The following is a 27,282-nucleotide window of genomic DNA, read 5'->3' as shown; positions in this document are numbered from 1 at the left end:
AACCATCTAATATGCCTGTCATGAACACGACATCACTTCCTCTAGACCGTCATGCATTCCATTCAGAGTGACACTACACCTTTGGCTTTATCATAATGACAAAGTGAATTGTGGAACTAAGTTCACTTTGAAAGCAGATCACACAATGCTTTATGGCAATAAAAAAAAGTTTGCTTCAGATTTTAGACACCTGATCAAATTTTACATCCGTTTCAATCACCTCCAGAAAAGAAAAAAACAATCTCCTTTGGAGTGCTTGTATTATAAAATGCACAACTGTGTTATTAATATTTCTCTATGCACGGCAAAGAATACTTAGCATTTTTATCTTGCTTTCCATTAGTATATAAATAATTGATATAAAACGAGATAAATGTTTACTTTACACAAAATTACATAATGCATCTTGAATTTTTCTAAACCACTGGCAAATAGTTTTTTCTCCTGTTATGAGATATAAATAAAAATAATTGTATTATTTTTAAATCCCAATACTAAATTCTGCTTCAAGTACAATTATCTCGGTTTAATATTTAGATATTTAAAAGAAAAATACAACTTTTTCCTTTAGGGAAAAATAATTAAAGAAAAAAATTATTAACAGTGTGAAAAAATAAAAAGGTTGTGTCACCAGAATGTAAGTGCATAAAATAATGGTTTATTTTGGTCTCAAAATGAAACATTTGCTTTGCAAAATAACACATTTGCTGTACATTCATTTCAACGTGAAACTAATTTAAGCTCAAGAGACAAATAAAAGCTTCTCTATTGAGATTTACATTTAAATTCAGGCCTGATATCATGGTATGGGCTTAATATGCCATAATACAGTATGGCATCATCAAAAAGCTTCCGGAACTGATTTTCAGCAGGACTAAAATTTACCAGTGCAAAAATAAATTTAATTCAAACAGCAAACTGTATATTTTTTGAGAGACTTTAAACCATAATTTTATTTGAGCCAGCATGACATCAATAAGCTTTGTGCCAATTGCTCCCTTCCACCCTGTGATGATATCCAACATTCGTGAGTTGACGTCTACTTTGCGATATTGCTTTCAATAAGCCTCAAATTATTCAATCAATTAATTTTATTCTAACATCGATAACTATGCTTTGAAAGCACTGTAGCTTGACTTCGTTTATTAACTGTGTGGTATTGAACGGCAACTCCTCCTTGCCATGCAGAATGATTTGATTCTTCTTTTCATTAAATGCATTGAGCAAAACAATGATATTTTACCTGTAGAATATTAATGCAGTATTCTATGTTGCAGATTTCTCACGTTCTTTACAGGAGAAGGAATATATACTTTAATTTCCCTCTCAATGCACAGCTAAGCCTGGAGAAATGGCCTCGTAGGCTACACGATGCGGAATCACGGGGAGGAAGTTGGCACTTTGGCCCATCTTAACACAGCCTTGCATTTACAGAGTCTTTACCATTTGACTTCAGGTGGTCTATAACGGTGGTTCTCAACTGGTTTTGCTTATGAACCCAGTTTTTTGCAATGGACATCAAATGGAAGTCCAAAACAGTACTGAAAGTGTCTATCCTACCAAACTATACAGAAATATCCATAAAAAAAACTTAACTAATATAATTATTTTACCTTGTGCAGCTAAATTTCAATGGGTTTTTTGAAAATGAAGGGATGTTATGCAACCTTTCCAAGTTGCCATCCATCTTTGTTTTGCTAGCAAGTCCCACCAGTTGAGAGCCACTGTTCTACAAAACAATAAAGAGAACATGTCCACCAATTACATTAAATGGCAAGAGTATTGTGATGACAATAAAGGTTGTTTATAGGTATAAGATATATCAGAACTAATCTGCCACTGCTTCAGATAGCAGGATTATGTCACATGTACAAAAATCAACACGTTGTCTAAACACACATTTGATTGGTAACACACTGTAATTCCCTTTACTGTTGGAGAGCTGTGGTCATGAAAAGAAGAGTAGAGCGCAGAGGACTGTGCAATGAAAGTGAAGGGTGAGGCTCTGCTCACTTTCAAGACAGGATTCAAAGACCGTGTTCCCCAGTGCCGTGACTGAGATTCTCTGTTGGGAATGATCCCCCTCATGCCTGAGTTTCTAAGATGTGGAATAGTGTCCTCTTTTTGCCCTGGAGCCTCAGTCACATGACTGGTCTGTGACAGTATAAGTCTAAGAAAAACATATAGGTGGTGCACATACTCACTTTCTAAGCAACTGCATCAGAGCTCCTTAGAACATAGATACAATTAAATTAAAAGTACACAATATTGGTAAAACTTATGTTTGTCTATTATAGCACTTGTAATTGGCTGTGATTATGCCAAGTAGGGCATGTTCCTGGATCATATTTCATATTTGGTCACAGAGCAACAATCAACCTACCATTTCCATTATCCATTCAGGAACATGTCCTACTTATGGCAAAATCAGTCACCATATCATAACCATGAAAAACTGCAGAGCTAGATTTTCAAATATGCAGAATGATGTCACGTACAATGAGAAAATAAATTATTTTTACCACCAAATGACATTCCTGTAAAAAAAAAAAAAAAAAAAAAAAAAAACATTTTCGTGATCAGTATTTTTTCCAATCTCGTTTCCCAATATTTTTTATACCCAATTGGCTAAATATTATTTCAGTATTTTTTTCTGCATATCTATCAGTAAGGTAAAAAAACAAACAGTTTGCCTAGGGGTAAGGAAAATGAAAGTAATTCAATAAATATTCATTGGAAGAAGAAAAAAAGTCTGCAACTTTGCTTCTCATGTACATGTATCTTATTTTAACCCTTTGATGCGCAAGCTATGGATACCCCTTCTAATGCGCAACATGGGTCTAAAAAGACCCGTATTCATTTCCTATGTTATTTCAGTCATGGCTGAATGTTTCTTTGCTGAATCTTTAAAATATATGTATTTTATCATTTGTTATTCCAGGTATTGATTAAATATCTTGTTTTTGACTTCCACAAATCATTATGTTTATGTTTCCTTTCTTACTTTATAAACAAACACAGTTTTTGTATTTCTACATCAATTTTACATACACGGGTCTAAAATGACCCGTATTCATTTCCTATGTTATTTCAATCATGGCTGAGTGTTTCTTTGCTGAATCTTTAAAATATATGTATTTTATCATTTGTTATTCCAGGTATTCATTAATATCTTTGTTTTTGATTTCCACAAATCATTATGTTTATGTTTTCTTTCTTACTTTATAAACAAACACAGTTTTTGTATTTCTACATCAATTTTACATACACGGGTCTAAAATGACCGTATTCATTTCCTATGTTATTTCAGGTGGCTTTGACAGTTACAGATTTTAAAATCAAAAGGCGGGGAAAAAGGACCCTAAACTCTTAACACATCGAACCATTTCAACATAATGGCTTATTCAAGACTATACGGTTCTTAATAGAACTTTTAGGCCTATTACATGTAAATAAGCTTTAAAGGGGCATTTGGCAACTATTTCAACTTAATGAAACCGTTTAGAAATCATTTGGATGGTTTAATAATTGTTCTGGTGAAAATGGTGACTTTCCCTGCTCCCCCCAACGTTCCTAGGCGGAAAACCAACCTTGCAACATGGGGACTAACGTCCCAGTAAGTTGGAAACAGGAAGTCTTGTGAGAAGCGAGAACGAGTGAGAAACACAAAATGCTTTATGGCAATTCGACATAAACACACACGCCGCCCTCAATGTGTATGATGTATTACCCACCTCGGTATAGCTCCACACGATAAAGTTGGCCGGCTCCGATAATAACAAATGCACATGAGCAGCGGTAGAAAGGGGGAGGAGGGGCCGTAAGTGAGTTTTTTTACAACATTGTTGTGAAATATACGTCCCACAGCTGTAGGGGGAGCTCGTTGAGAAAACATGCGACAACAAAAGTGAAAATCAGCGAAGAAATAGCTAGAGTTGCTGAGTTCCCCTTTAAAAACCCATCTTTTTTTAGTGTAGCTAACATTAGCTAGCTAGAATAGAATATGTCGACAGCTAGCTAGCTCATAGTATTGGATATGTTTCTCTTTCTCACAAGTAATTTCTCACTAGGATTTCATGGTCAAGTAACCATATTTAAATATTATGTCCAGTTATCTTTTACAAAATATCAAATATTTTCTGTGGTTAAAATAAAATAAGACTTGCATCAAATATACAAAAGCAGCAGTGTTGAGTTGTGAAATGTGTGGCAGGTGAATAGTATTATGTAACAATACTATAGTAATAGTATTTATGCAGTAAATATGTTCCTACTTGCAAATATGTGCAAATATCAAAGGTTTCTATATGGGTCATTTTTGACCCATGTATGTAAAATGTATGTAGAAATACAAAAACTCTGTTTGTATATAAAGTAAGAAAGAAAACATAAATATCAATATTTAATGAATATCTGGAATAACAAATGATAAAATGCATATATTTTAAAGATTCAGCAAAGAAACACTCAGCCATGACTGAAATAACATAGGAAATGAATACGGGTCATTTTAGACCCATGTATGTAAAATTGATGTAGAAATACAAAAACTGTGTTTGTTTATAAAGTAAGAAAGGAAACATAAACATAATGATTTGTGGAAATCAAAAACAAGATATTTAATGAATACCTGGAATAACAAATGATAAAATACATATATTTTAAAGATTCAGCAAAGAAAACACTCAGCCATCACTGAAATAACACAGGAAATGAATACGGGTCTTTTTAGACCCATGTTGCGCATTAGAAGGGTTGTGATACAAAAACTATTTTTATTCAAAAAGTAAGAAAGTAAAAATAAAAATAAGGATTTGTGATGATCAAAAACAAGTTAATTGAGGAATACCTGGAATACTGAATGATGAAATTAATTTCTTGCAAAGATATAGAAAATTAAAACTCAGTCGGGTCTATTTAGACCCATGTTGTGCATCAAAGGGTTAATAATGTTTAGACAAAAAAAAAAAAAAGATTAAGAAAATGATTTTCTGCATTGATATGAACAGCAACCATCTCACTGTATCACAGATAAGACTGAACCAGCACATTATCACTCATGCAAACAAATAACCATACAAGTAAAAAACTGAATTGAACATAAAAACTGCATTGAACTCTCTGTAATTTGTCCTCAAGATATACAAAACATCGAGACATTCATTCAGTTTGAGCTCATTGTGTCTTTAGTTAAGCATTCATCTGTATGGTTTTCTGTCCCTTATATTGATTTCAATGGTTTAGCTGCACTGCCCAGAGGAAAATGTCTATTGTTCCAGATATCTTTTATATCTTAGGAGATTTATTGGAGTTATCTGTTATCTGTTATAGAGAGAGGATTTTTCTCCTTAAGAGAAATAAAAATGGAAACATGATACAGAAACAACGTATTGTGGATATATAGCACATCTCAGATTATTGGTCATGTTTTGATTGCAGACTTTGGTATGTTGGCAAAAATCTAGAGGTGTCACATGTGAGATTGTTGAGTCTTTCTCTAAATAGAAACGTATAAGCAGGAGACATAAGCAAAAGTTTCCATTTGCTCTCCTTTTAAACTTATTTGCTGACTAGAAATACAGTATTAAACAAAACTCATTAGTATTTTTCCTTTCCTACGAGTTTACACGTCACACTCAAGCACCCAAAAATGTAAAATATTGTCAGTTTTGAGAGTGAAAGCTTATGTTGAATATCCATAAAGTGGGTTAAAAAGTGAATCAAACAAATGTCACTGAATTCATCAGTATTGCATTAGCATCTCTGTGTAAAGGAGATGTCACAATTACGTTACGAGGCCTGAATTTCAATGCAGCCAGAAGCCGGCATGAGAAAAGAGTGTGACAATTTAATTTGCTATGATAAATGCTCTAAAAAAGAGAGACCACAATACAGTGACTTCCGTAACACATTCACACTACATGTATCCTGCTTCTTGTACCTGTTTTTTTTTTCTCTCTTAAAATGTGTATGTTTGCAGTTCCATTTTCACTGTGACATGGATTAATATGAGGTCTCTTTTCACACCTTTCCTGTGATTCTGTGCTAAGAGTGATTGTGTTTTGTTAATAATGGTGGTGGCTAAATGAGCCTGTTTATCCTGCCTACAGTTCTGAGCATGTTCAGTGAGGATGACCCAATGAGAGTGTGTGTACAGTATGCGTGTTGCTATCACACACCTCTGCTTCTGTGTCTCTCATCCTAACAGGACCTCAGCCACACCGTGTCAGGAAAACATTAAAGGAAGCAGGCAGCCTTAGAGGCAAGCCATCTTATTACACCTTACGCATACAAGCAGCGATTATGTAGTGACCAACACATTTAAAATAGTTATCTAAATTAATAAGCCAGAGTATTAAAAATGTGACTAGAAAAATTTCACTGTAAATTGAATTTCCTCATCCTGAATGGCATCTTCAAGCAGCATTTTTAAGGGATGCAACCTCTTTTCAATGTCAAGGTGACAAGATCTTTAAAGGTGACGCGAGTCTTTTTGTTAAATATAGACTCCTTTCCCAATTTAATTTGTAAAAAGATCTTTAACCTGTTTACTGTCACTCTCATTTTAGTTTAGATCTGACCTTAAATGGGGAATACAGACCTATGGTTGGTTTCTTTGTGGCGGATTATTGCAAAAGTACTTCTATAAAAAGGTATAGAAGTTTAGGTTTACTGTAGAAGCAAATGTACAGGACTAAACAATTTTTATTTTATACAAAATATATATTTGACAACATAATTTGGACTCTAAAATTGCTGGAACATCAAAGCCATTATGTCTAATCAAGTTGTGTTACAAATTTCCAAAAATTGAGCCAGCTAAAGTACAATTTCCATGATAACACAATGTCCAATTTCAAAATGGTTTCATTTTGACCTAATTTATGATGATTACTAAAATATGTGGTAGGGGTAAAAACGCAAATAAAAAGCGCTTCAAGTGTCCCGTTCCTGGGATCTAAGAAATCACCCACTTTACCTTTAATTAAGAAATTGTTAGTAAATTATTATAATAATAATATTATCTATCACAATTCGAAATACCATTTTGTGCTAATTAACATAATGAAATATGGTTATGCAAGTGAATCGACCTAATAGGCTTTTGCAACTAAAACAGCTTTACTGCCCATCTAATGTACACATGCAGATTATAGTAGTTGAATTTTTTATAATCATATACTAATTTATTCGAACAGGAATAGTGAACATCAGGGTGTTTAGAGGCTATAATAGAGGTCTGATGAATCTGGAGTCTGTGCATGCAGTCACGTCACCTCTGCATAATGGCTTCTGGTAAAATGGCTTTGACTCGGGTCATGCTGTTCACTTGCTGATAACTGCAGACAGACAGGCACTACATGTTGATGTGTGAAATATGATGAGTATTCCTGTCGATGGGCAGTGGAAAGCAAGAAAACCCCAAACTTATCCAAAACGGAAACAAGTTTAACTGACTTGGCAATGGCATTTATATCTGTAGATCCATATGCACCTGTCTTTTTTTATGACATGTGGGTGTTAAATTCTTTTCGATGCTGGATTTGAAATCATCAGATCTTGTCTTATTATTGAAGATGTCATTCCGGGTCGATAGTACACTGGTTATCTGAAAACAGGATCAGCATACAGTACATGGCCAAAAGTATGTGAACACCTGCTTCTAATGAAATGGTTTGGTTATTGCAGCTACATCATTACTGAAAAAAAGCATATACAATCAAGCACACATTCAAGCAATCTGTTTAAATTGTGGGTTTTCAAACTGTCTAAAAATAATGATCTAATATTAATGAGGAACCTCCTTCCAAAAATATATGATCTAAAAACCCTTTTGTGAAAGAAAAATGATAGCATGATATAATAAAGGTACATCTTGCCTCCAGAATTATATAATTGCCTTTTATACTGTCATTAAAAACAATATGTGACAGTATAAACAATATAATGACAATATAAACAGCAAATATTTAATTTCGCAAAACAAGTGTATATGGCTCAAAACACAATACTATAAAACAAGTGCAGTATACAATTATTTTGTTTTGAAAACAAAAATATAATCAGTTGCAGTGTATATTTTTCTTCCCACTATGACAGGAAGATATATAGAGCTGATATAAGAAATATTTTTTCACAAGAATATATGCAGACTTGCTTACTGTTAGTTATTTTTTTTACTGTCAATAATATAAAACTCATGATTTCTTGTCTAAGCAGTATGAAAAGTAATAATGTCAAATTCAAACCACAACAAGTGCAACAACAACAACAACTCCCAATTAAATGTCCATGATTTTGAAATGTTCAACCAGCATATAATGATGTGGTGTTCAAGTGTTCAGGAATTACATACTTTTGGCCATATGGTATAGCTTTTGAGCTGGATTTTACACATAAAGATTTTGAGTTGCTTTTGTAGAGCACTGACAAACAGACAATTGCTGTTGTTATTACAGCTGGTTATAATGGCTGTAAGTGAATGTACAGTTTGTTGAGTGTATGGAAATATGTCTCAAGATGCCCTGTCTAAAACATACTTTTAGGGGGTATTCACCACATCAGCACTGATCCAATGAAGGCGGTGAACGAAGCAATGGATGACACTACCGATTGGATAACGTCAATCTTGACTTTTATGACTAATTTGGTAGCACCAGAAGAAGAGGAGGATGAAGGTATATAAACTTGTTGTGGCCTTTCTTTCACAATAGCAGCATGATTACACAACAAAGTGTTTACTGTAATATCAACAACATCTCAGAAACCACAGACTAACCCACAGCGGTTTGATCTGACGAGCCATGTGTACTAATAGAACTTATTAGAAATATGAGCTGGCTTTTATGGTCACGTTTTTCCCCTTCTGCAACCTGGTTTAAACCTGGTATCCCAAAGGGATTGAAGAATAGCATGAATCGAATTTGTGCAACTATTTAGTTTCAAGCAATCTATATTCTGACATAATATTACAAGGTCTGCTAGAAAATTCTAAATGGTGTGTGAGTGTCATAACCAGAAATATTAAAGGAATGGGTCACTATTTTACAGCTTTACACTCCAAAGAAGAGTTTTGAGAAAGAGGACGAGGAATTTCTACCAGGAACTGTCTGCCACATGTGTGATTCTACAAAATAACAATAAAAACCAAACAAAACAGTATCACATCTCTGTCATTAATCTCGCACATCAAATCGTCTTGGTTTCTTCTGATAATAATCTCAAGTAATGTTAAGTTAAGTTGATTCACAAAGACATATGCAGGAACATTTATCCAAGGCAACTTGCAAATGAGAATCAATTATTAATTGAAAGGGGACAATACAGTGCTATCTGTACAGAATTTAATTTGAGTAGAAGAGTATAGAAAATATATAATATATTATAATATAATATATAAAGGCTAGTTGGCTTGAGATGTTTTTTGTTTGAATATGAGAAAAATCTAATGCAATATAGGAAATTCTCAAGTAACTTTAAGTTTAGAATTTCTCTATATATTTTTTACTGGAAAACAAGACACCAATACTGATTAAGAAAATGATGTTTGCAGTTTAGTGCAAGAGAACAGATGATGCACTATTTGTGATATTTGTCACTATTGGAGAACAATGAATCTCAGAAGAAAAAGGAAGCAAACCAACATGATACATCTTAATCTCCCCTCTGTAATTTTGGAAGCTAATGAGTCATTGTGGTCTCATTGAGGGTAGCTCATATGGCCCTGTCTTTAACCACAGATGCACTTAGAAAGGTCAGAAGACATGTTTATTAGGTGCTCTATCTCGTCTCCTTTTTATCCTGATTTTGTCTCAAGTTTAGCCTAGTTAATTCTCTTTAACTTCCATGACCTTGAAAATGTATCACATCTGTTACTAGACTATCCAACCCATACAATGATGGTAGGTTAGCAAACAAAGCTGCCATTAAAACTGACACTTTTATTAAAGGCAAATATAAGCCTATTTGATTTAATCTTTAGGCAAAATCTCCAAAGATAAATAAGGCCTATGAAGATTAAATAAGACCTATAAAGTAATGAATCTGACCACATACCACTGTAATCAATTAGGAAACCTACAACACCAGAAGACTCCGAGTCATTATACAAGAGTTTTAGGATCTACATAATTCACATTACTACATTAGTAGTGTTTAGCATTGAGCTGAGCACAAACGTTTGAAATCCAGCAGAAATAAATGTTTATAGAGTTGTCAGAAAACAAATGAAGTACACATGTGCGCAGAGAACACTTTCAGATGCATCAATAAAGAGAGCTCAAAACAAAGAGAGGCACAAAAGTAACATTGCCAAGATTGTTGAACCAATAACACGCTTGGCTGAGAATCTTCATAAGTCACCTTGAGGTGCTCTGAATAAATGCATGTGGACTGACTGCCACATTGCTTCAATACCTCCAGTTATAAATGAATGATCCCAGATAAATACATAACATACCAACAGAATAATCTCAGCAAAACAAAAACATTGCAAGTACACAGGGTATATAAACTGATCACAATACTAATATATATATATATATATATACAGGTGAAACTCGAAAAATTAGAATATCGTGCAAAAGTTCATTTATTTCAGTAATTCAACTTAAAAGGTGAAACTAATATATTATATAGACTCATTACATTATTTGTTATCATTTTGATGATTATGGCTTACAGCTATGAAAACCTTTTCACAATATTTTAATTTTGAATTTGGGGTTTTCATAAGCTGTAAGACATAATCATCAAAATTATAGCAAATAAAGGCTTGAAATATCTAACTTTGCATGTAATGAGTCTATATAATTATTAGTTTCACCTTTTAAGTTGAATTACTGAAATAAATGAACTTTTGCACGATATTCTAATTTTTCGAGTTTCACCTATATATAGGTCATATGGGTCATTCTTGGGATTCAGTCATTTTTATTAATAATAATAATAATAATTCATTGCATTTATATAGCGCTTTTCTGGGCACTCAAAGCACTTTACATAGAAGGGGGGAATCTCCTCAACCACCACCAATGTGCAGCATCCACTTGGAGGATGCGACGGCAGCCATATTGCGCCATAACGCCCACCACACACCAGTTTATTGGTGGAGAGGAGACAGAGTGATGAAGCCAATTAGTATATATGGGGATGATTAGGAGGCCATGATGGACAGAGGCCATTTTCCCACCTCAGGCATTAAAGATCTTTTATTATTTTCAGTTTTTTTTTCCCCCAGATTGAAACGCCTTTTATTCTCAACCCTGTAAGGGACAAAATGGAATTGGTTTAAAAAGGATTTTACACAAAACTTGTTATAAAACAAACATCTACCTACTGCTTGTGTCCCTCATAACATAATTTTATTGTGTTAGCTATTTATTCCCCAAAAGAATAGTTGAGGATGGTGTGACAGGGTTGAAGACTGTAACTGTTTTGAAGGGAGACATTGCCTTCAATATTATATTTTAAATGTGACCTCTGTCTCATATTGTGCCCTTCTTTCTGGGTCAATATCTGCATGCACAACACAGTCTTTCTGCTGCTGATGTGGCTGCCATTTCTATATGCTTGTCAATGGTGGACACAATACATCAAATATTCTAAATTATGATTCTAAATCATGATTTTGTTAAGTATATCTTTACCGAAACCATGACTATTTTATATTTTTTTATTAAAATTATTCATAAATGAAGTAAAGAACTCAACCCTGTCACAAATTTTCAACCCAATACATAATATATGTTATTTGCTCAAAATGTCCTCTGCTCCTCTTGTAGTGTAGGAGAGTAGACCATATACGGCAGTAATGAAATAAGAACATTGTATATACTTATGAATTAAAATACAATTTTGAAAAATAATAATTTTCCATCTTAATTTTATATGATGGTGTTGAGTTGTTAAGCATAACAGTACCCTCCCTGACCATAATACACCTCAAAAATAAAAATAAAAAGTATGATACTACATACCATCTTCTGTTAAAAAGACATGAGTGATGTCCTTTCTGATAAATGAGGTCACATATGGGTGGAGTCTAAATGGCTGAGATTGGCATGACAGGGTTAAGGTCAGACTGAGGGACCTAACTTTATAGTCTTTTTTTAAAAAATATCTTAATTTTTATTTTTATTTAGTAAAATATTTTTCACAAGAAAGTAACACAAATAAATACTTACAATACTGCCCAAAATTATATATACTCTATGCAAATTTTGTTAAACAAATTCAGTGAAGTGCCTCAGGGACATCACAAAATGCTTATACGATAGAAATAAGACATCATTTTATGATAAAAATTATTTAAATGCAATAATTATTTTTATTCACTATAAATGGACATAGGTGAACCACCACTGACATATTACAGAATCCCAGGAATGACCCATAATACATACATATATATATATATATATATATATATATATATATATATATATATATATACACACACACACACAGAGGAAAAGAAAATTCCTTATTTCCCAGAATGCATTACCAGTGTCCAGACAGACGAGTGTCTAACGATTTAGTGCGTGAGTGAACTGAATGATTCACTCTGGTTTTTTAAACCCTCCGAACGATTCATTGATAAGAACCGATTCAAATGCGTGACTCATTTGAGAATTGGACCTCGCTAGTTTTGATTCGAAACTGACAGAAAATACCGAACTGTCCGAACACACTTACATATTGTGAGGGAAAATATTTCGCAGACAAAAAATGATCAATAAAATATGAGAAGAGTTTAGATTTAGCCTACTGTGATTTAAGCCTAACTGTTGAATTTAGTTAGTCCCTATGAGATCAAAATTAAAGTAGCCTAGCTATTCTTCTATTTTGGCTTTTAGTATGAATATGTTAGCCTTACTGTTATCTATAGCCTAAGCTAGTGTGCTCCAAAACAATGACAAAATTCACATTTATAATGAAAATAAATAAATAAACAAATAAATACATGAGGGTAAAGCATTGAAGTGTAGGCTACAAATATAAATAAACAAAATAGTAAGTGTACTAAGTACAAACACAATTCTATACATACTGTAGCCTGGATGATGATGACGTAAAAGTGGAATATTGTGCCTATAGGATGGAAAAAAAAGCATATATGAATAGGAACCTATTAAGACCTAAATATCCTACTTGGTGAATGCATTTTTATTGTGAGTGAGATACACCATTAAGGAATTCCAAACAAATCATTGCCATTTTATCATACTGAATTAACCTATAATGTTTTTGACAAATGTCACAACCAGCGATTTTTTTTTTTTGTTGATGTTTAATGTAAAAGCTGTAGAAAAATTGTTTCCACTAGCATCTTAGTAGAAAAATGACTCCATGGCTTGAATTGAATTGTTCACACCACAAAAGAATTTGAATTAGAAAGACAAGAAAGGGAATTCACTGAATTGCAATTAAACAGGTAATGCATTCTGGGAAATAAGTGTTCTTCCGCCTAAATGTTTATTTATTAAATACAGTGAAATATAAACTACATGCACATTTTAAACTATGTGGCATTTCAATTGTCAATCTTTAATGTTGTTTACCAGATTTGTAATCTTATTTACCAGATTTGATAGCATACTGTATACAGTAATGGGAATTTATGAACATATCAAAAACTTACTTTCATAATCATTTCTGGAAATTTCAATCATGAAAAATATTACTCAACTCTCTATACAAAATCACCAATATGCTCTGCTTTTCATTTGAGCACAGATGTATTTTTACGGATCAGGCTCGCCAGATCAACTCGCTCAGCAGACAAACAAGCTGATTAATTAATCATTCTAATTGCACACGTGTAAATGCATCATCGGGCATAAAGGTGGCTTCACATGCCGAATAATTTAGATTTGAACCTGTTTGTCACATGCAGATTGAATGTGTAAAAAGTGTGAAATACAAAGATTGCATGTGTGTGTGTGTGTGTGTGAAGATCTTAGAGGCCAGGAATAAAGTGCTGTGGACAAGCCTTTTCCCTTCTCTGATCCACATTTATAATTTATTTAACCGTCATCAATGTTCCAAAAGATCTATTTTGTAGGTTCTTCTCTAACACTGTCTTCTGTATTCCTTTCTCCTCCGCCAATTTAGGTGATCGTCATTTTGTGAAGAAAAAAGGTTAGTATCATTCTCTGTGCTCCTTCACTTTGAACATGCACACATAAGAGATGCATCATTTTAAAGGTGCACTAAAATTCTATTTAAATTGTTTGACATAAATAAATTAAGTGTTTAAAATCAACATGAGATGAAGAATCCAGTCATATCTGTTAGGGTAGGATATACCAAGCCTTTTGCACATCTTAAACATGGCCACTTGAGCTTTTCCCCTCTGGCCTGACCTTGTGAGGTGTACGTTCTTCTTCATGGTTTTCTGAAGCATTTATTCTCCATTTAAAGTGGACTACGACAGCACTTTAAGGGTGTCAAGTGGTGTTTGGCATAAATAATGATATTCAGACAGTTGTTTTGAAAATTGATACATTACTGCTGAACTAAATAAATATGCAAATCTCCTCGCAAAACACTTCTCACATTAGGTTTGTGGGACTTTCAGCTGTTAATTGAGGAAGTATTAGGGGCAATATTTGAAGAGCAATCATTAGTTGCCTGAAAGGGTGAATCTCAGGTTTTTAAATTTCTTTTTTACATAAAGCAATGAGTTTGCATATTCAAATTAAAGCCTCACAAAATGTATTACGCTACAAAATGGGTTCTTACAAAGCAGTGCACCTTGTCATTGATGATATTAAATAGATAGGTCACTCAAAAAATGAAAATGTTGTTCCGAACCCCTATGGTTTTCAATCTTCTAATTCACAAAGATGCTATTTTACAAAATGTTGATAACACTCTTTTCCATTCAATGCAAAGTGAATGGTGACTATTGGCAATAAGTTTCAAAAAGGATTTTAAAAATCCCTAAAAAGCATGTAAGCAACGGATTGAAATTGTGCTATTTACTATGTTACCACCTTTAATGTGCGAAATTTGAATATGCACATAATCAAATCGCACAAATGTGAGAGGTGGAGAGGAAGATATGACTATGTACACTTTTATGATACTTTATGGTGCTTTTTTGGTGTCTTTTTTTGGGCACCATTAAAAGGGATAGTTCACCCAAAAATGAAAATTCTGTCATTAATTACTCACCCTATGAAGATCAAATGAAGATCTTTTGATGAAATCTGAGAGCTTTTTGTTCCTCCATTGACAGCCTACGCAACTACTGTACCACTTTGAGGCTTCAAAAAGTTCATAAAGAGATCTTAAAACTAATCCATATGAATTGAGCGGTTTAGTCCAAATTTTCTGAAGAGACTCGATTGCTTGATATGATGAACAGATTTAATTTAGGCTTTTATTCTCATATAAACATTGATCAGGGAACATAAACAGAAGCTAAACCAAACCTGCTTGACCTCATTGGTTCTTGCGGAAACTCAAATGTGCTCCGAAACACAAGAGAAACACATTGGTTCTCGCATGTCAAGCGAACATGCTTGAGCTTTTGTTGGTTTACCACAACAGATGTGTGTTAATAAATGTTTATATGTGAATAAAAGCCTAATTTCAATCTGTTCATAGCAAAAAGCGATCCGATTGTGTCTCTTCAGAAAATGTTGGACTAAACCACTCATGGAGTAAATGATTGGGTGAACTATCCTTTATACTGTCAGTTAGTATCATGTGTTAAAGTATGCCAAAACAGCATCATGATGAAGAAGCAGCTGGCAAGGGGGCCTATAGACTTAGATATTTGTTTAATTTTTTACCGCTGTGCTGCATATACATTTTTTTTTATTTTATTTCTTCATGCATTAAACCTCACATTAACCAACTAACGTAATCACAGTTGTTCTTATATTCTTATGGTCTGTGTATCTCTCCTCTAGGAGAATTCCTGCCACCAAGAAAAAAAGGTCTGTCTTGAAGAGAGCTTGATGAGATTGCATTCATTAGAGAATACATAACCCATCAGCATAACAGATAACAGTTTGCTTGAGTCTGTAATTAACACATTTATATTAAAGTTGCATTAGGAGGGCAAGCATTAGAGTATTTTATGGAGAATGGCCATTATGCTGTCATTGATTGCATTTGGAGCCATGCATTCATAATCATTTCCCTTTGTTTTCACACACCCTAATTATGCTCCCCATGCTAATCAGTGTTCCATAAAGCTGCATGTATTTGTCCATTAACATCTTCATGAAATTATCATTAAGCTGTCTCTAAATGGTAAAGCTATTGCAGAAAGCATCTAAACACCATTATCAGTTTCAGCTAATGCAAATGTTTGTGAATAAAAATAGTCCCACATATGTGTAATAAAAGTCTGTATTTGATTATATGGGCAACACATTTGCTGTCATTTGTCATATTAACACTTAAGGGAACTCTGCAAACCTCATAAATTGGTGTGCCCCTGTTTTGCTTTAAAGGTACAGTCCATAATTGTTGACACAAGGACACCTAAGAGACCAGGAAATTAGATGTGTGCTCCTAAGACATATAGGCAGTGTCACTGGAGGAGATTTATAAACCATAATTATTGTTCTTATATGATGATGCTATACGCCCCATAGTGGCGCGGTAATTTCAGGCACTGTGAACTTCCCTTTTACAATGATTTTTATTGTACACTGTTCAAAGTACCTATGTATTAATAAATGCCTACAGTTTCATGGTAACAGGAAATTAGGGTGGGACACACTTTAAAAAACCAATAGAGTGATGTATTTTTTTAGGCCAAAGCCTGGAAACAAGTTTTAGCATTTTAGCACTTCCAATTCCAATTCCAAAATGCCTGAAATAAGGTGTCTGGTTAACACAAGCTCAAGATATTTTCAGTGTTTATTATGCCTGTGTAACCGGTCCTACTCGACCCACTTCGAGCTGGATTCGAACCGGGGTATCTGGCGTGGGAGGAGGGTGCGATAACAAGGACGTTAAAGACTGCAGCCTCTAGCACGCCTCTTGAGGCCAGGGGAGTGAGGTTTACACGCACAGCTCTTACTTGCCTGCGTTCGTTATACATGATTTATCCATGCACATCTTTTTATATACTCATGTTCCCTGGTAATATCTGTAAATCGAAAAAAATAAGCTCTTCCTCCGCCTTTCAACAACATCTCTTCTTTAATGATGACTTCACCAATGCAGAGCGGGACAATAAAATCCCCTTCCGCAACCTGACACTCACACAAAATCGCAGCAGTTTGCAAACAACAATGCAACAATCCAATCAAATACTGATCTACAAAATCAAGTCTCGCCTTATTTTATTTTTTTCTTGTTCAAAAAGCCGTTTCACTTGGTCACCATTGGGAAGAAAAGACGGTCCCGATATCCGTTTCATGCCGACTTTAACAGACTAATTGACTAATGGTGCGGTCACATTAGCAACATTTCATAGGTCCATTGTTTATTGTCAATAGTGTAGCGATATGTGAAGCACAGCTCACACAGAAGTCACTTTCAAACTAACCAGCTTTCTTGGTTTGTGACTAACTTGAAATCCTTACAAAATCTGCATGGGGAAATTTTTCGCCCTCACATAAAATTCAGTCGTGTGGATTCTAGTTGATACTTGTTTTTGGTTCAAACATTTTCCAAGCAACAGTAAATGCAACCGAACCTTAAAAGCCACAAAAGTTTGGACAATTTGTTATTCTGACAATATTTTGTATCATTAAGAGGTCTCATCAAGCTATGAGCAAAATGCAGAGCTCCTTTGTGCATCAACAGTTGTACTTAAAAAAAAAAAAATATTCGTTTGCATGTCTTCTAAGTATTCTACTATCTAATATCATACTTCTAAATGGATGCTGTCACAGTAAAATAGATAATATGCATCATCTATCTGATTATATGTTATGCACTGAATTGTGTATGTCTAGCCAAAATTATTTTGAATCTGTCTCATCCTGTGGGGTTTGAACCCCACACTCTCTACAGCTTCACTGACATTTCTGACAACCTAATGATATAGTTGCAGAGATACGGGCCAAGGAGATCTTAGAAGAGGAAGGGGAGTACGAGGAGGAAGAGGAGGAAGATGAGATGGCTAATGACGAAGAGGTGGAGGAGGAAGAAGAAGAGGATAATGAAGAAGAAGATGGTGAGGAGATTGAGGAGGAAGAAGAATCTGCTGAAGAAGAGGAAGATGAAGAAGAGGAGGAAGCAGCAGAGGAGGCTGAAGAAAAGGAGAAAGAAGAAGCTGATGCTGAGGAAGAGGTAGATGAAGAGGAGGCAGCAGCAGAGGAGGAGGAGGAGGGAAAGGATGAGGAGGCTGAAGAAAAGGACGAAGAGGAAGCTGATGATGAGGAGGAAGAGGAAGATGAAGAGGAGGAAGCAGCAGCAGAGGAGCCTGACGAGGAAGAGGAAGGAAAAAAAGAGGAGGCTGAAGAAAAGGAGAAAGAGGAAGCTGATGCTGAGGAGGAAGATGAAGAGGAGGAAGCAGCAGCAGCAAAGGAGGCTGTGGAGGAAGAGGAGGAGGAGGGAAAAGAAGATGAGGCTGAAGAAAAGGAGAAAGAGGAAGCTAATGCTGAGGAGGAAGATGAAGATGAAGAGGAGGCTGCTGCTGCTTCTGCTGCTCCCGAAAAGGAAGATGCTTCCATCCCCGCCGAACCCGATGAGGAGAAAGATGAAGCTGCAGAACTTGTCACCTCTAAAGAAGCTGAGGCAGCTGAAGATGATGAGGAGGAGAAAGACAGAACTGATGCAGATAAAAAGGTTCCTACTACATCACTAGATGATCAGGATGATGAATCGAGCAAGGCAGAAGAGGAGGACGAAGATGGCGCCATAGATGATCTAATATCTGATGCTGAAATCCTCCCACCTTTGCCCACAGAAGAGCACGACGATGATGTTGAAGTTGTAGCTGATGATTCCTCCTCTAAAGATATCAAAGAAGCAGAAGATGTTCTTGAGGGTGGGGAGGCTGGCCACGAAGAACCACCTCAGGAAGAAGATGATAAAGAAGAATTAGCCATTAAATTGGCTCCTACTACAGACGATGACAATACTGATGATAACCAAAAAGATGACCAAAGTGAGGAGAAAGATGATGACGATGATGTCCAGGAGGCTGATATCCCCATTGTGCTTGGTAGCATAGCAGAAGATGGTGTTACAGTCACTGATGTTGAAGCTCAGGAAATTGGTGAGGAACCTATACTTAAAGTTGATGGTGATGCAGAGATATTAACACCCATAGAGGAGAGTGCTGCTAAAGCTGACGACGCTGTAGCTGATAGAGCTGACTCACAAGATGGCTTAAGCGCTACTGATATCCCATCTGATGACCATGATGATAAGATAGCTAAAGAACTAGCTGACAATCAAGGTGAGGGTGTAAAAGACAGTCTTAAAGATGAGACTGGTGTTGGGCTGAAAGACGCTGACTCTGAAAAAGATATAACAAGTGAAGGTGAGGGTGTTACTGAGGAGCCTGAGCTAGCTGATGATGTTGCAGATAAGGAGGAGCAGGAGGCAGAGGGAAAAGAGGAGGGAGATGAACAGATAAGTGGGGAGGATGATGATGGTATTATAGTAACAGCACCTGTAGTTAGTTCCGAACCAGGTGGAGATGAGACAACAGTGGTGGCTGATGAAGATGATGGCTCTTCACCTGAGAAAGGTACCAAAAATATTTTTTGTTATTGACTCCGAAAGGTTTGTTTGTTTTTCAAAAATGTGTTCATGGCAAAATGACAGATAATCTTGCAGCCAGTGATTTTAGGGTTGGGAACTGTGATAAAAAAAATATGGAACCAAAATAATGTTTTGTTTCTGCAGTTTTCACACATGCATTTGGATGCAGTCGGAACACCATACTAAAATACTCTGACAGAGTTTCCTGAACTTTTTCACTGGCACTGCAGCATCATTACTGAATCTACATTGCAAAACAAACAGCGCGACCAATGTAGTTTGATTCCCAAAAGAATCACTTCGAGCTGGTTCTTGTTAGTGAATCAAAAAACGTGCAGCACAACCAGTGTAGTCTGATTCCCGAACAAATGACTCTCTTTTTAGTCGATTCACTATAGTGAATTTATTTTTAGTACGTTTTGTCAGTAGTATTTTATAAAAATAATGAATGAAATTTGTTTACACATTTTTGTTTTTTTAGTATTGTATTGATTTTATCATATTTAAGGCAAAATTATTAATAAAAATCATTTAAAAACCTTTAAAATAAACAAAGTTTGTGTAAACACCTTTTTCAAAAACTGTTTTAAATCATTTGTTTTATATCATTTGGCAGCAACATCACATTCTTTACAAGTACTAAAATAATACTTGATGGAACCATTAAGGAACCATAATCATTAGCAAAAAAAATTCAAGAATTCTTTATGATTCCCATCACTAATTGTTATATCAGTCTGCAACACTGTAAAAGTGATCAGTTGACTTAACTTAAAAAAAAAAGAGGAAACCTGTTGCCTTCAAATTATTAAGTAAAGAAACCATGCATGATTGAAAAAAAAATAAGTTATGTGGAATTGTCAAGTTCATGTAACTTAAATTTTTTAATTACACATGAACCTCATTTACTTAATTTTAAGGCAACGGGTTTCCCCACTTTTTTTAAGTTAAGTCAACTGATCACTTTTGACTAAATTTGCTTTTTTTTAACCAAAGGTTTGCTCAATTTTAGCCAAAACCAATAATCATTTAGACGTCACTTTGCTGTCACACAAAAATAGTTTAGTCTAAGTTTGCTACCATACATACCCAAATACGCTGGTAGGAAAGGACCCCATTTGAGTTCTAATTTAATTGAAGTTCTTGCTGGGTGGATCAAAGAACAGCAGCTGGTGCATTGCTGTTCAGCTGCCAGTGAAACGGTTAGAATCCACGAGAGACTGCTTTCATGTGAACTGTCACCAAGCGGTTGTCTCGAAAGAGGTCATTCAAGGGTATCAAGGTTAGATGATCAAGGAAAAAAATAGGAAACTAAGCTAAATGAAGGTCAAAATTGGTTACAGTGGCTTAAATGAGTAAGTAGTAAAGAATAGTGGTCATAGTCATTGTTTTATAGTGCATAAAGCAATTAATTATTAAGCTATTTTCTCAGATAATTTATACCGCTTGTGCTTTTTACTAATGGTCGTTAAAATAGGGCTGCTTGACTTTACCCTGCTAACCTAATTTAGCTGATTTGATAATCCACTCTGTGCAAATCTAAACCAACTGTTCCAGCTCTTAACTCGCTAGTGATGTTGCTAATGAATTTTGAAGGATCAGCCTCAATACAATAATTGAAAAAAATGTTCTGTATGTAAATTAAATCTGATTATATCTCTTTGTAAAACACTAATGCAATCTACCCAACAACAAAGGGAAAATCTTAGCTGCGCCAAAATTGCTTGGCAGAGTTCAAGAATAATAGGTCAAATGAAAATAAATTGTTACCCATTAAGGCCTCTGCTGACTTTATCATGTGTGTAACTCATCTATGTGATACAACAGCTTCTGACGCCAAAGAGGATGTGGACATGGAAGAAACAGTTCAAGGTATAGTCTGTTTTCAAAATGCTGTATGTAAATGTTGAAAGTAGAAATTTCTGTTTTATCACATTAATTGAATTTGAATGGTTACTGAAGGCTTTAAAGACTTGATAGATTCGAAATAAAATCACAAAGACTTCTTGTGATCTATCTGGCAAGCCTTATAAATATGTTTTCTTTTCTTTCAAAGGCATAACAACCCTGCAAGAAGAGGAAAAAGATGAAAAGGAAGAAAGTGCAGAGGAAAAAGCACTAGAACCAGAACCGGTCCCTAAAGGTAACAAACATGGCAACAGTTTGCTTGCATGAAGCATATAAAATGAACCAGAATTAAAATGAGAAAATTATGCCAACACTAATAAGCTCCAAGGTTATTGACTGTGGAGTTCTATACAACATGCAGAGGTCTGATGGTGGTGGATGAGGGGAGAAGAGGGCATGAGTGTGTGTGTGGTGAGAGATGTGAGGGTTGAGAAGACCCTTAGGACTCAAACTTTGATCTCCAAAGACTTTCTGATGGCTCATTTTCCCATCTACTACACAACAGTAGGATCAATAGGATGAGGCTGGTGTGTGTCTACTAGTTTGGTAAAAAGAACATTTTTGCAACTGAACTTATAACAAATAACCTATACATTTACATTTATTCATTTAGCAGATGCTTTTATCCAAAACACTTACAAATGAGGAATACAACAAGCAAAGAGGAAATCTTAAAGAGGCCATAAACTTGAGAAGTGCTAGTAATACAAACTAAAGTTTAAGCCAATGTACCCAAAACTACTCTTTGGCATAATTTTTCAATTTACCTCAACAGTTTTTCTGCATATGTGAGGTCCTCAAAAGAGAGGGAAGAAAAAAAGGTTAAGGTAGCGTCAGCCTCTAGAGTTATTTGGCTGAACACCACGAAATCATTAATAATGCACTAAAAGTATAAAAAGGTATAACCTCGGCCATGTTAAAATCAACATGAAATAAAAGCACAAAGATCACAAGGGCCTCTGTAATATGACTTTCTTCTAGTGAGATGCATTCCTCCCTTTCAAATTATTCCTGCTATTTGATTTATTGATATGGTGTTGAACTACAATTTTTCTGAATTCCTCCGGAGGGCAAAATATCCTACTGGGTATAAGATTAAAATCTGGAGAGGAGATTGGGGATAAAGCAATGTGTGTATTGCAGGATGGAAATCTAATCCCGTGCTGAGACAGTGTATGACACAGCAGTATCACAGACTCAGAGCTGAGATGAGTTCAGAGCACTGCTAGTTCTTCTGCCTGAGAATAAGAGAATGAGGTGTACTTGGATGTACCTGCAGAGACAACAGTGGAACACGGCGAAACGGAGCCTACACTGCACTATATATGAAGTACCGGTACTGATACTTGTACAGAGAGTTTCGAATACATATGGTTAAGGAGAAAAGGTCATTGTTGTCAATTCAAGAACACTCAAGCAACCATGGTTAAATGGTTTATAAATAATCTTTGATTGATAGCTAGGGCGTCACTAGGGAGTAACTAAGGCCCTGTTTACACCTGGTATTAAGATGTGTTTTCGTAGATTGGATCACAAGTGGGCGACGCTAAATACTGGTGTAAATGGGGTCTAAAAGGTTCTATCCACATTCGACCACATGAGCATATACACTATGAAAGCAATCCGGTCGAATGTGTTTTCAACTACCTCTGGAAGTGGTCGAAAGTGGACAAGCTCAAAACGTTTTAGACCCTGTTTACCACTGTATTTAGCGTTGTCCACTTGTGATTGACCAAAACGCATTTTAATACCAGGTGTAAAGAGGGCCCCAGAGGTAGTCGAAAACACATTTGACTGAATGCGAATTTGCTTTCGTAGTGTAAACGCTCATGTGTTCGAAGATCCACAAAAGACTGCCTATACTCTCCGCCTACTGGCCTAAAGCGTAAACATTATGGGAAGTGCGCTAGCCAGACGGGATTTAAACTTTGTCTGCTGAGGACAAGTTTGGTTTGAAGACGAAAAACGTACCAAGCTCAATGTTGTCTCACCATTCCTGATTTCTAACGCGCACTCACAGCGTTCGGCGTGGTCGTGCGGCTATCAGAGCAGAAACGAAAGCTGCTGCTCTCCGTATGTTTTTCCAATGTCTCCGGGTGTGTTCATATGTAAATTGCGCAAGCTTATCAAAAGTAGGGCTCGTTGAATGCTGCTCTGGACACCCAACCCTGTCCACGTCCAAGTGTGGCATTGGATGTGGGCAGGCATTTTTTGACATCACAAAAGGTATAGAATCTGCGAACGGCTTGTTCTGAGACAGTACTTATGATTTATGGGGATTAAAAAAAAGGAGTGGATGGATTTTTACCATTATAGGGTGGTTGTGTACACACACTGCCAACACACATTTCTGTTCAAACACCATGTGAGAGTGAATTTTGCAACTGGTTTGGGGAAAAAATCACGCTAATAAGAATGTGACATATTTGGACATAGGCGTCACACTTGGATGTAGGCTTGGATGGATGTCCACCGCAGGCTGCAGCGAGACGCTTCTCACCTTATTTTGTCCATTAGAACGAAAGATCTGAAAAAAAAACATACGTTTACCCACCCATAGACCCTCCCCTTGAAGAAATCAGGACAGAAGTGATTGAAAGTGGACAAAAGAGACAGTGTGTCAACGGGTATGTATCTGCCTCTACTTGTGATCCGAGCGACCAAAACCAGCTGTAAACAGGGCATTGTTCAGGTCTGATTTGTTGCAGGGCCATTGCTAGGTTGTTGCTGGTGGTGTACTGTAGCTATAAGCAATTGCTAACTGTATATTTGTAATTAAACATTTAGACAAGGTTTTGTCAAGACAACAATCAAAGTTTGTCTTGACCAACTTTACTTTTCAGTTAAATCTGATATTGATTTGTATTCAATCTCCTGCAGTTTGTGCAATGAACATTACAAATGTATGTCAAGTTTGTGGGCATTTATATGCTGAATTTAATATGGCTTATGCAGATCTCAAGTTGACCACTGCTTTTATGAAGTGAAATGAAATCATTTCTTTGTTATTCAGCCTTGAGCTCAGTCCACCTCATGACTCCACAGATCTGCCTGTGGGCTGTCCGGCGAGGAAACATTCCTTCTCTATTTTCTCGCTTTTACTGTTGCTTTTTGAATGTGATTTCAACAAGTAGAGCATATTCCTGGATCAACATCCTTTCAAAATTCCAATCAACCAGTCAGATTTGAAGGATAGGTTTACAGTGGATGTCAAGTTTAGCTTATAGCAAGGGTTAGGGGCTTTCTTATACCAATTTTTTTTTTTTTTTTTTTTTTTTTTTTATCATTTCCCTCTGATTTTAGGGATAAGGTATGGGTAGGGTTTGGTTTAGGGGTAAGGATAGGGTTAGGACTATATGTTTTTGTTGTTCAAAGATCAACAAAAGATGTTGATCCAGGAACAATTCTTACTTGGCAAAATCACGGTGACCATCGGTGCTCTTATGTATGATATATATTAAATGATAGATCTCTCACTAAACTCCAGCTGTTGAAAGTGATAGAAAAAATCAAAACAATTTCAGCTATGCTTTCATTACATTTCCACAGCTACATCCCTGATCACCTCGCTTAGGTGTTGCTATAAAGTATTTGATTTGATTTTTAATTCACTATTATTCAGTAAATTGGAGGCAGCAATATGATAATATTTTAATATGTTTATACTTTGACCCCACCATAAAAATATATGTATATTTGTAAATATTCTTAAAAATATCAAAGGGTTTTGTCCCGCTGGTCTGTTTTATTGACAAGTTTAACTCGCTTGTTTTTGACTTTAGTGCTTTAGTTCTTTAAAATGTTGTGCTCCAAAGAAAATTACAGCAATAACATCATCCCATTCCATTTACTGCAGAGAGGAGGCCAGAAAAAAAAAGAGAATCTCTGCCCTGCCTGCAGGCAAGCAGCAGATACTCTGTCATTCCTCTATCAAGAACATCATTAGATATATTTCACACAACAAAATAAATCCCTGCTGAGAGAAAGAAGCCTGCTAGTAGGGGAGAGAGAGCAAAAATGTGGAACTTGAAGAGATCCATTTTGACCCATGGGGTTGAACAGTCTTCACAGAAAGCACAAACAAAGTACAAAAAGATCTGAACATCAAAGTTTGCGTGTGTGTGTGTGTGTCTGTGTGTGTGTGTGTGTGTGTAATCAAGTACAAGTCTGTGTCTTTTGTCTTTCTATTTACTTTCTGGGCTGTAAGACTCACCTTTTGTTTTGTTGGTTTTATTTCTTAAAACAGCTGAAGAAGTGAAGGAAAAAGAAGCAGAGAAACCGGTGGCAAAGACTGAAAAAGAAGGTCGGTACACAATTACAGTGTAAGTGCTGCTATTTTCTTTAAATTAGGAAACATTATATATATATATATATATATATATATATATATATATCAACCCGATCACACTAAATGCGTCTCCATAGCACGCAGTGTGTTTATCGTGTAATTTATACGCGAAAATGAGTTTTTACGTGCATAGGATACGCATGGGTTGGTTAGGGTAGGTTTAGTAGTGGTGTGGGGTGCATGTGTTTTATACGTTTGGGTAGAGTTAGTGGTGTGGGGTGCGTGTGTATTACACGCAAATGAACTGCGTATCAAATGCAAGCAAAAACTGCGTATCGTAAAAACCCATTTTCGCGTATAAATTGCACGATAATACACAATGCGTGCAATAGAGACGCATTTACGTGAGAACAGGCTGCTATATATATTATATAGGCCTACTGTATATGGGGCCTAAAATGAACACTCGCCAAGCGCCGGGAACATTTTTAGGAATTCTAAAAATGCAATGTTGTGAGAACATGAACAAACAAATATTTTATTTTATTTGATTTATATTATACTTGTAAACTGAACTCATTTTCACCTCCAGCTTGTTTGCGCAGAAAATAATGACAGTGACTTTAAATGCACATGGAGCAGCACTAAACCAGTGCAGATAGTGCCTAGTTACACTAGCTATATGAAGTTTCAATGGCAATTCAAAGTCATAGGGATAATATCCTATCTTACAACTTCCAATGCCCCTGCTGATCTTAATCAATCAAGAGTAAATGCATTTTATTAGCTAATAAACTTCTGCGCCAAAGGTCAGTGAGAAAACGAAGGAAGAAAGAATGCATGCTGTTTTAATAACACAGATCATGTACTCGGCTGCAGGGTCGACTGATATCAAAAATGGCATTTGCATTTTAGGTTAAAGGCATTTTGAATGACACCTCCCTGTAATTCCCCGCGAGCATGTAAGCAACACAATCAAAACCGGCTTTTTGAATTTCAATTATTATTCAAAGAGACTTCTTGGAATTCTTGCAGCTGCTAAAAACATTTCCCTGCTTCTCAGCCATTTGCCATTATTGTTAATCTCCGTTTGTTGGCGGGGTTGTCAACCTGTTTTTATTTTTAGCTGGCTTCCTTCTTGTTGTAATAATCCAATCTCTTTACTGATGGGGTGGCATTTAATCATAACATGTCACATTAATTCTGACAAATTTATGCAATCCAAACTTATAATGAAGGTGTCATATTTGTATCCTGTGATTTACTACCACCACTTTAAAAATTAATTTTAGTAATAACATTTTGATTTATGGACATAAATTCTGGCATTGGTCTCTGATGGTATAAGCTATTATGGGTTTTAAAGATAATGACATCAATATATTAAGCTGTAGAAG

The 27,282-nt window shown here is 35.6% G+C and overlaps 1 protein-coding gene across 1 annotated transcript in view; it reads left to right on the top strand.

The window, feature by feature from the left end:
- The window catches only part of trdn (triadin), a 53,556-nt gene that overhangs the window by 4,524 nt on the left and 21,750 nt on the right, over positions 1 to 27,282 (top strand). Inside the window, exons 4-11 of the mRNA XM_056269232.1 lie at positions 6,209 to 6,262; positions 8,547 to 8,678; positions 14,116 to 14,142; positions 15,924 to 15,950; positions 18,023 to 19,675; positions 21,517 to 21,561; positions 21,746 to 21,832; positions 25,844 to 25,900. Of these exons, the coding sequence (XP_056125207.1) occupies positions 6,209 to 6,262; positions 8,547 to 8,678; positions 14,116 to 14,142; positions 15,924 to 15,950; positions 18,023 to 19,675; positions 21,517 to 21,561; positions 21,746 to 21,832; positions 25,844 to 25,900 (2,082 nt within the window). The remainder of the gene's footprint in view (positions 1 to 6,208; positions 6,263 to 8,546; positions 8,679 to 14,115; positions 14,143 to 15,923; positions 15,951 to 18,022; positions 19,676 to 21,516; positions 21,562 to 21,745; positions 21,833 to 25,843; positions 25,901 to 27,282) is intronic.

Source organism: Rhinichthys klamathensis, unplaced genomic scaffold (genome assembly GCF_029890125.1).
Source record: "Rhinichthys klamathensis goyatoka isolate OS25496 unplaced genomic scaffold, OSU_Roscu_1.1 h1tg000281l_1, whole genome shotgun sequence".
In the NCBI taxonomy this organism is placed as follows: Eukaryota; Metazoa; Chordata; class Actinopteri; order Cypriniformes; family Leuciscidae; genus Rhinichthys; species Rhinichthys klamathensis.
The sequence above is the reverse complement of the archived record's forward strand: the minus strand, read 5'-3'. Positions and strand labels throughout refer to the sequence as shown.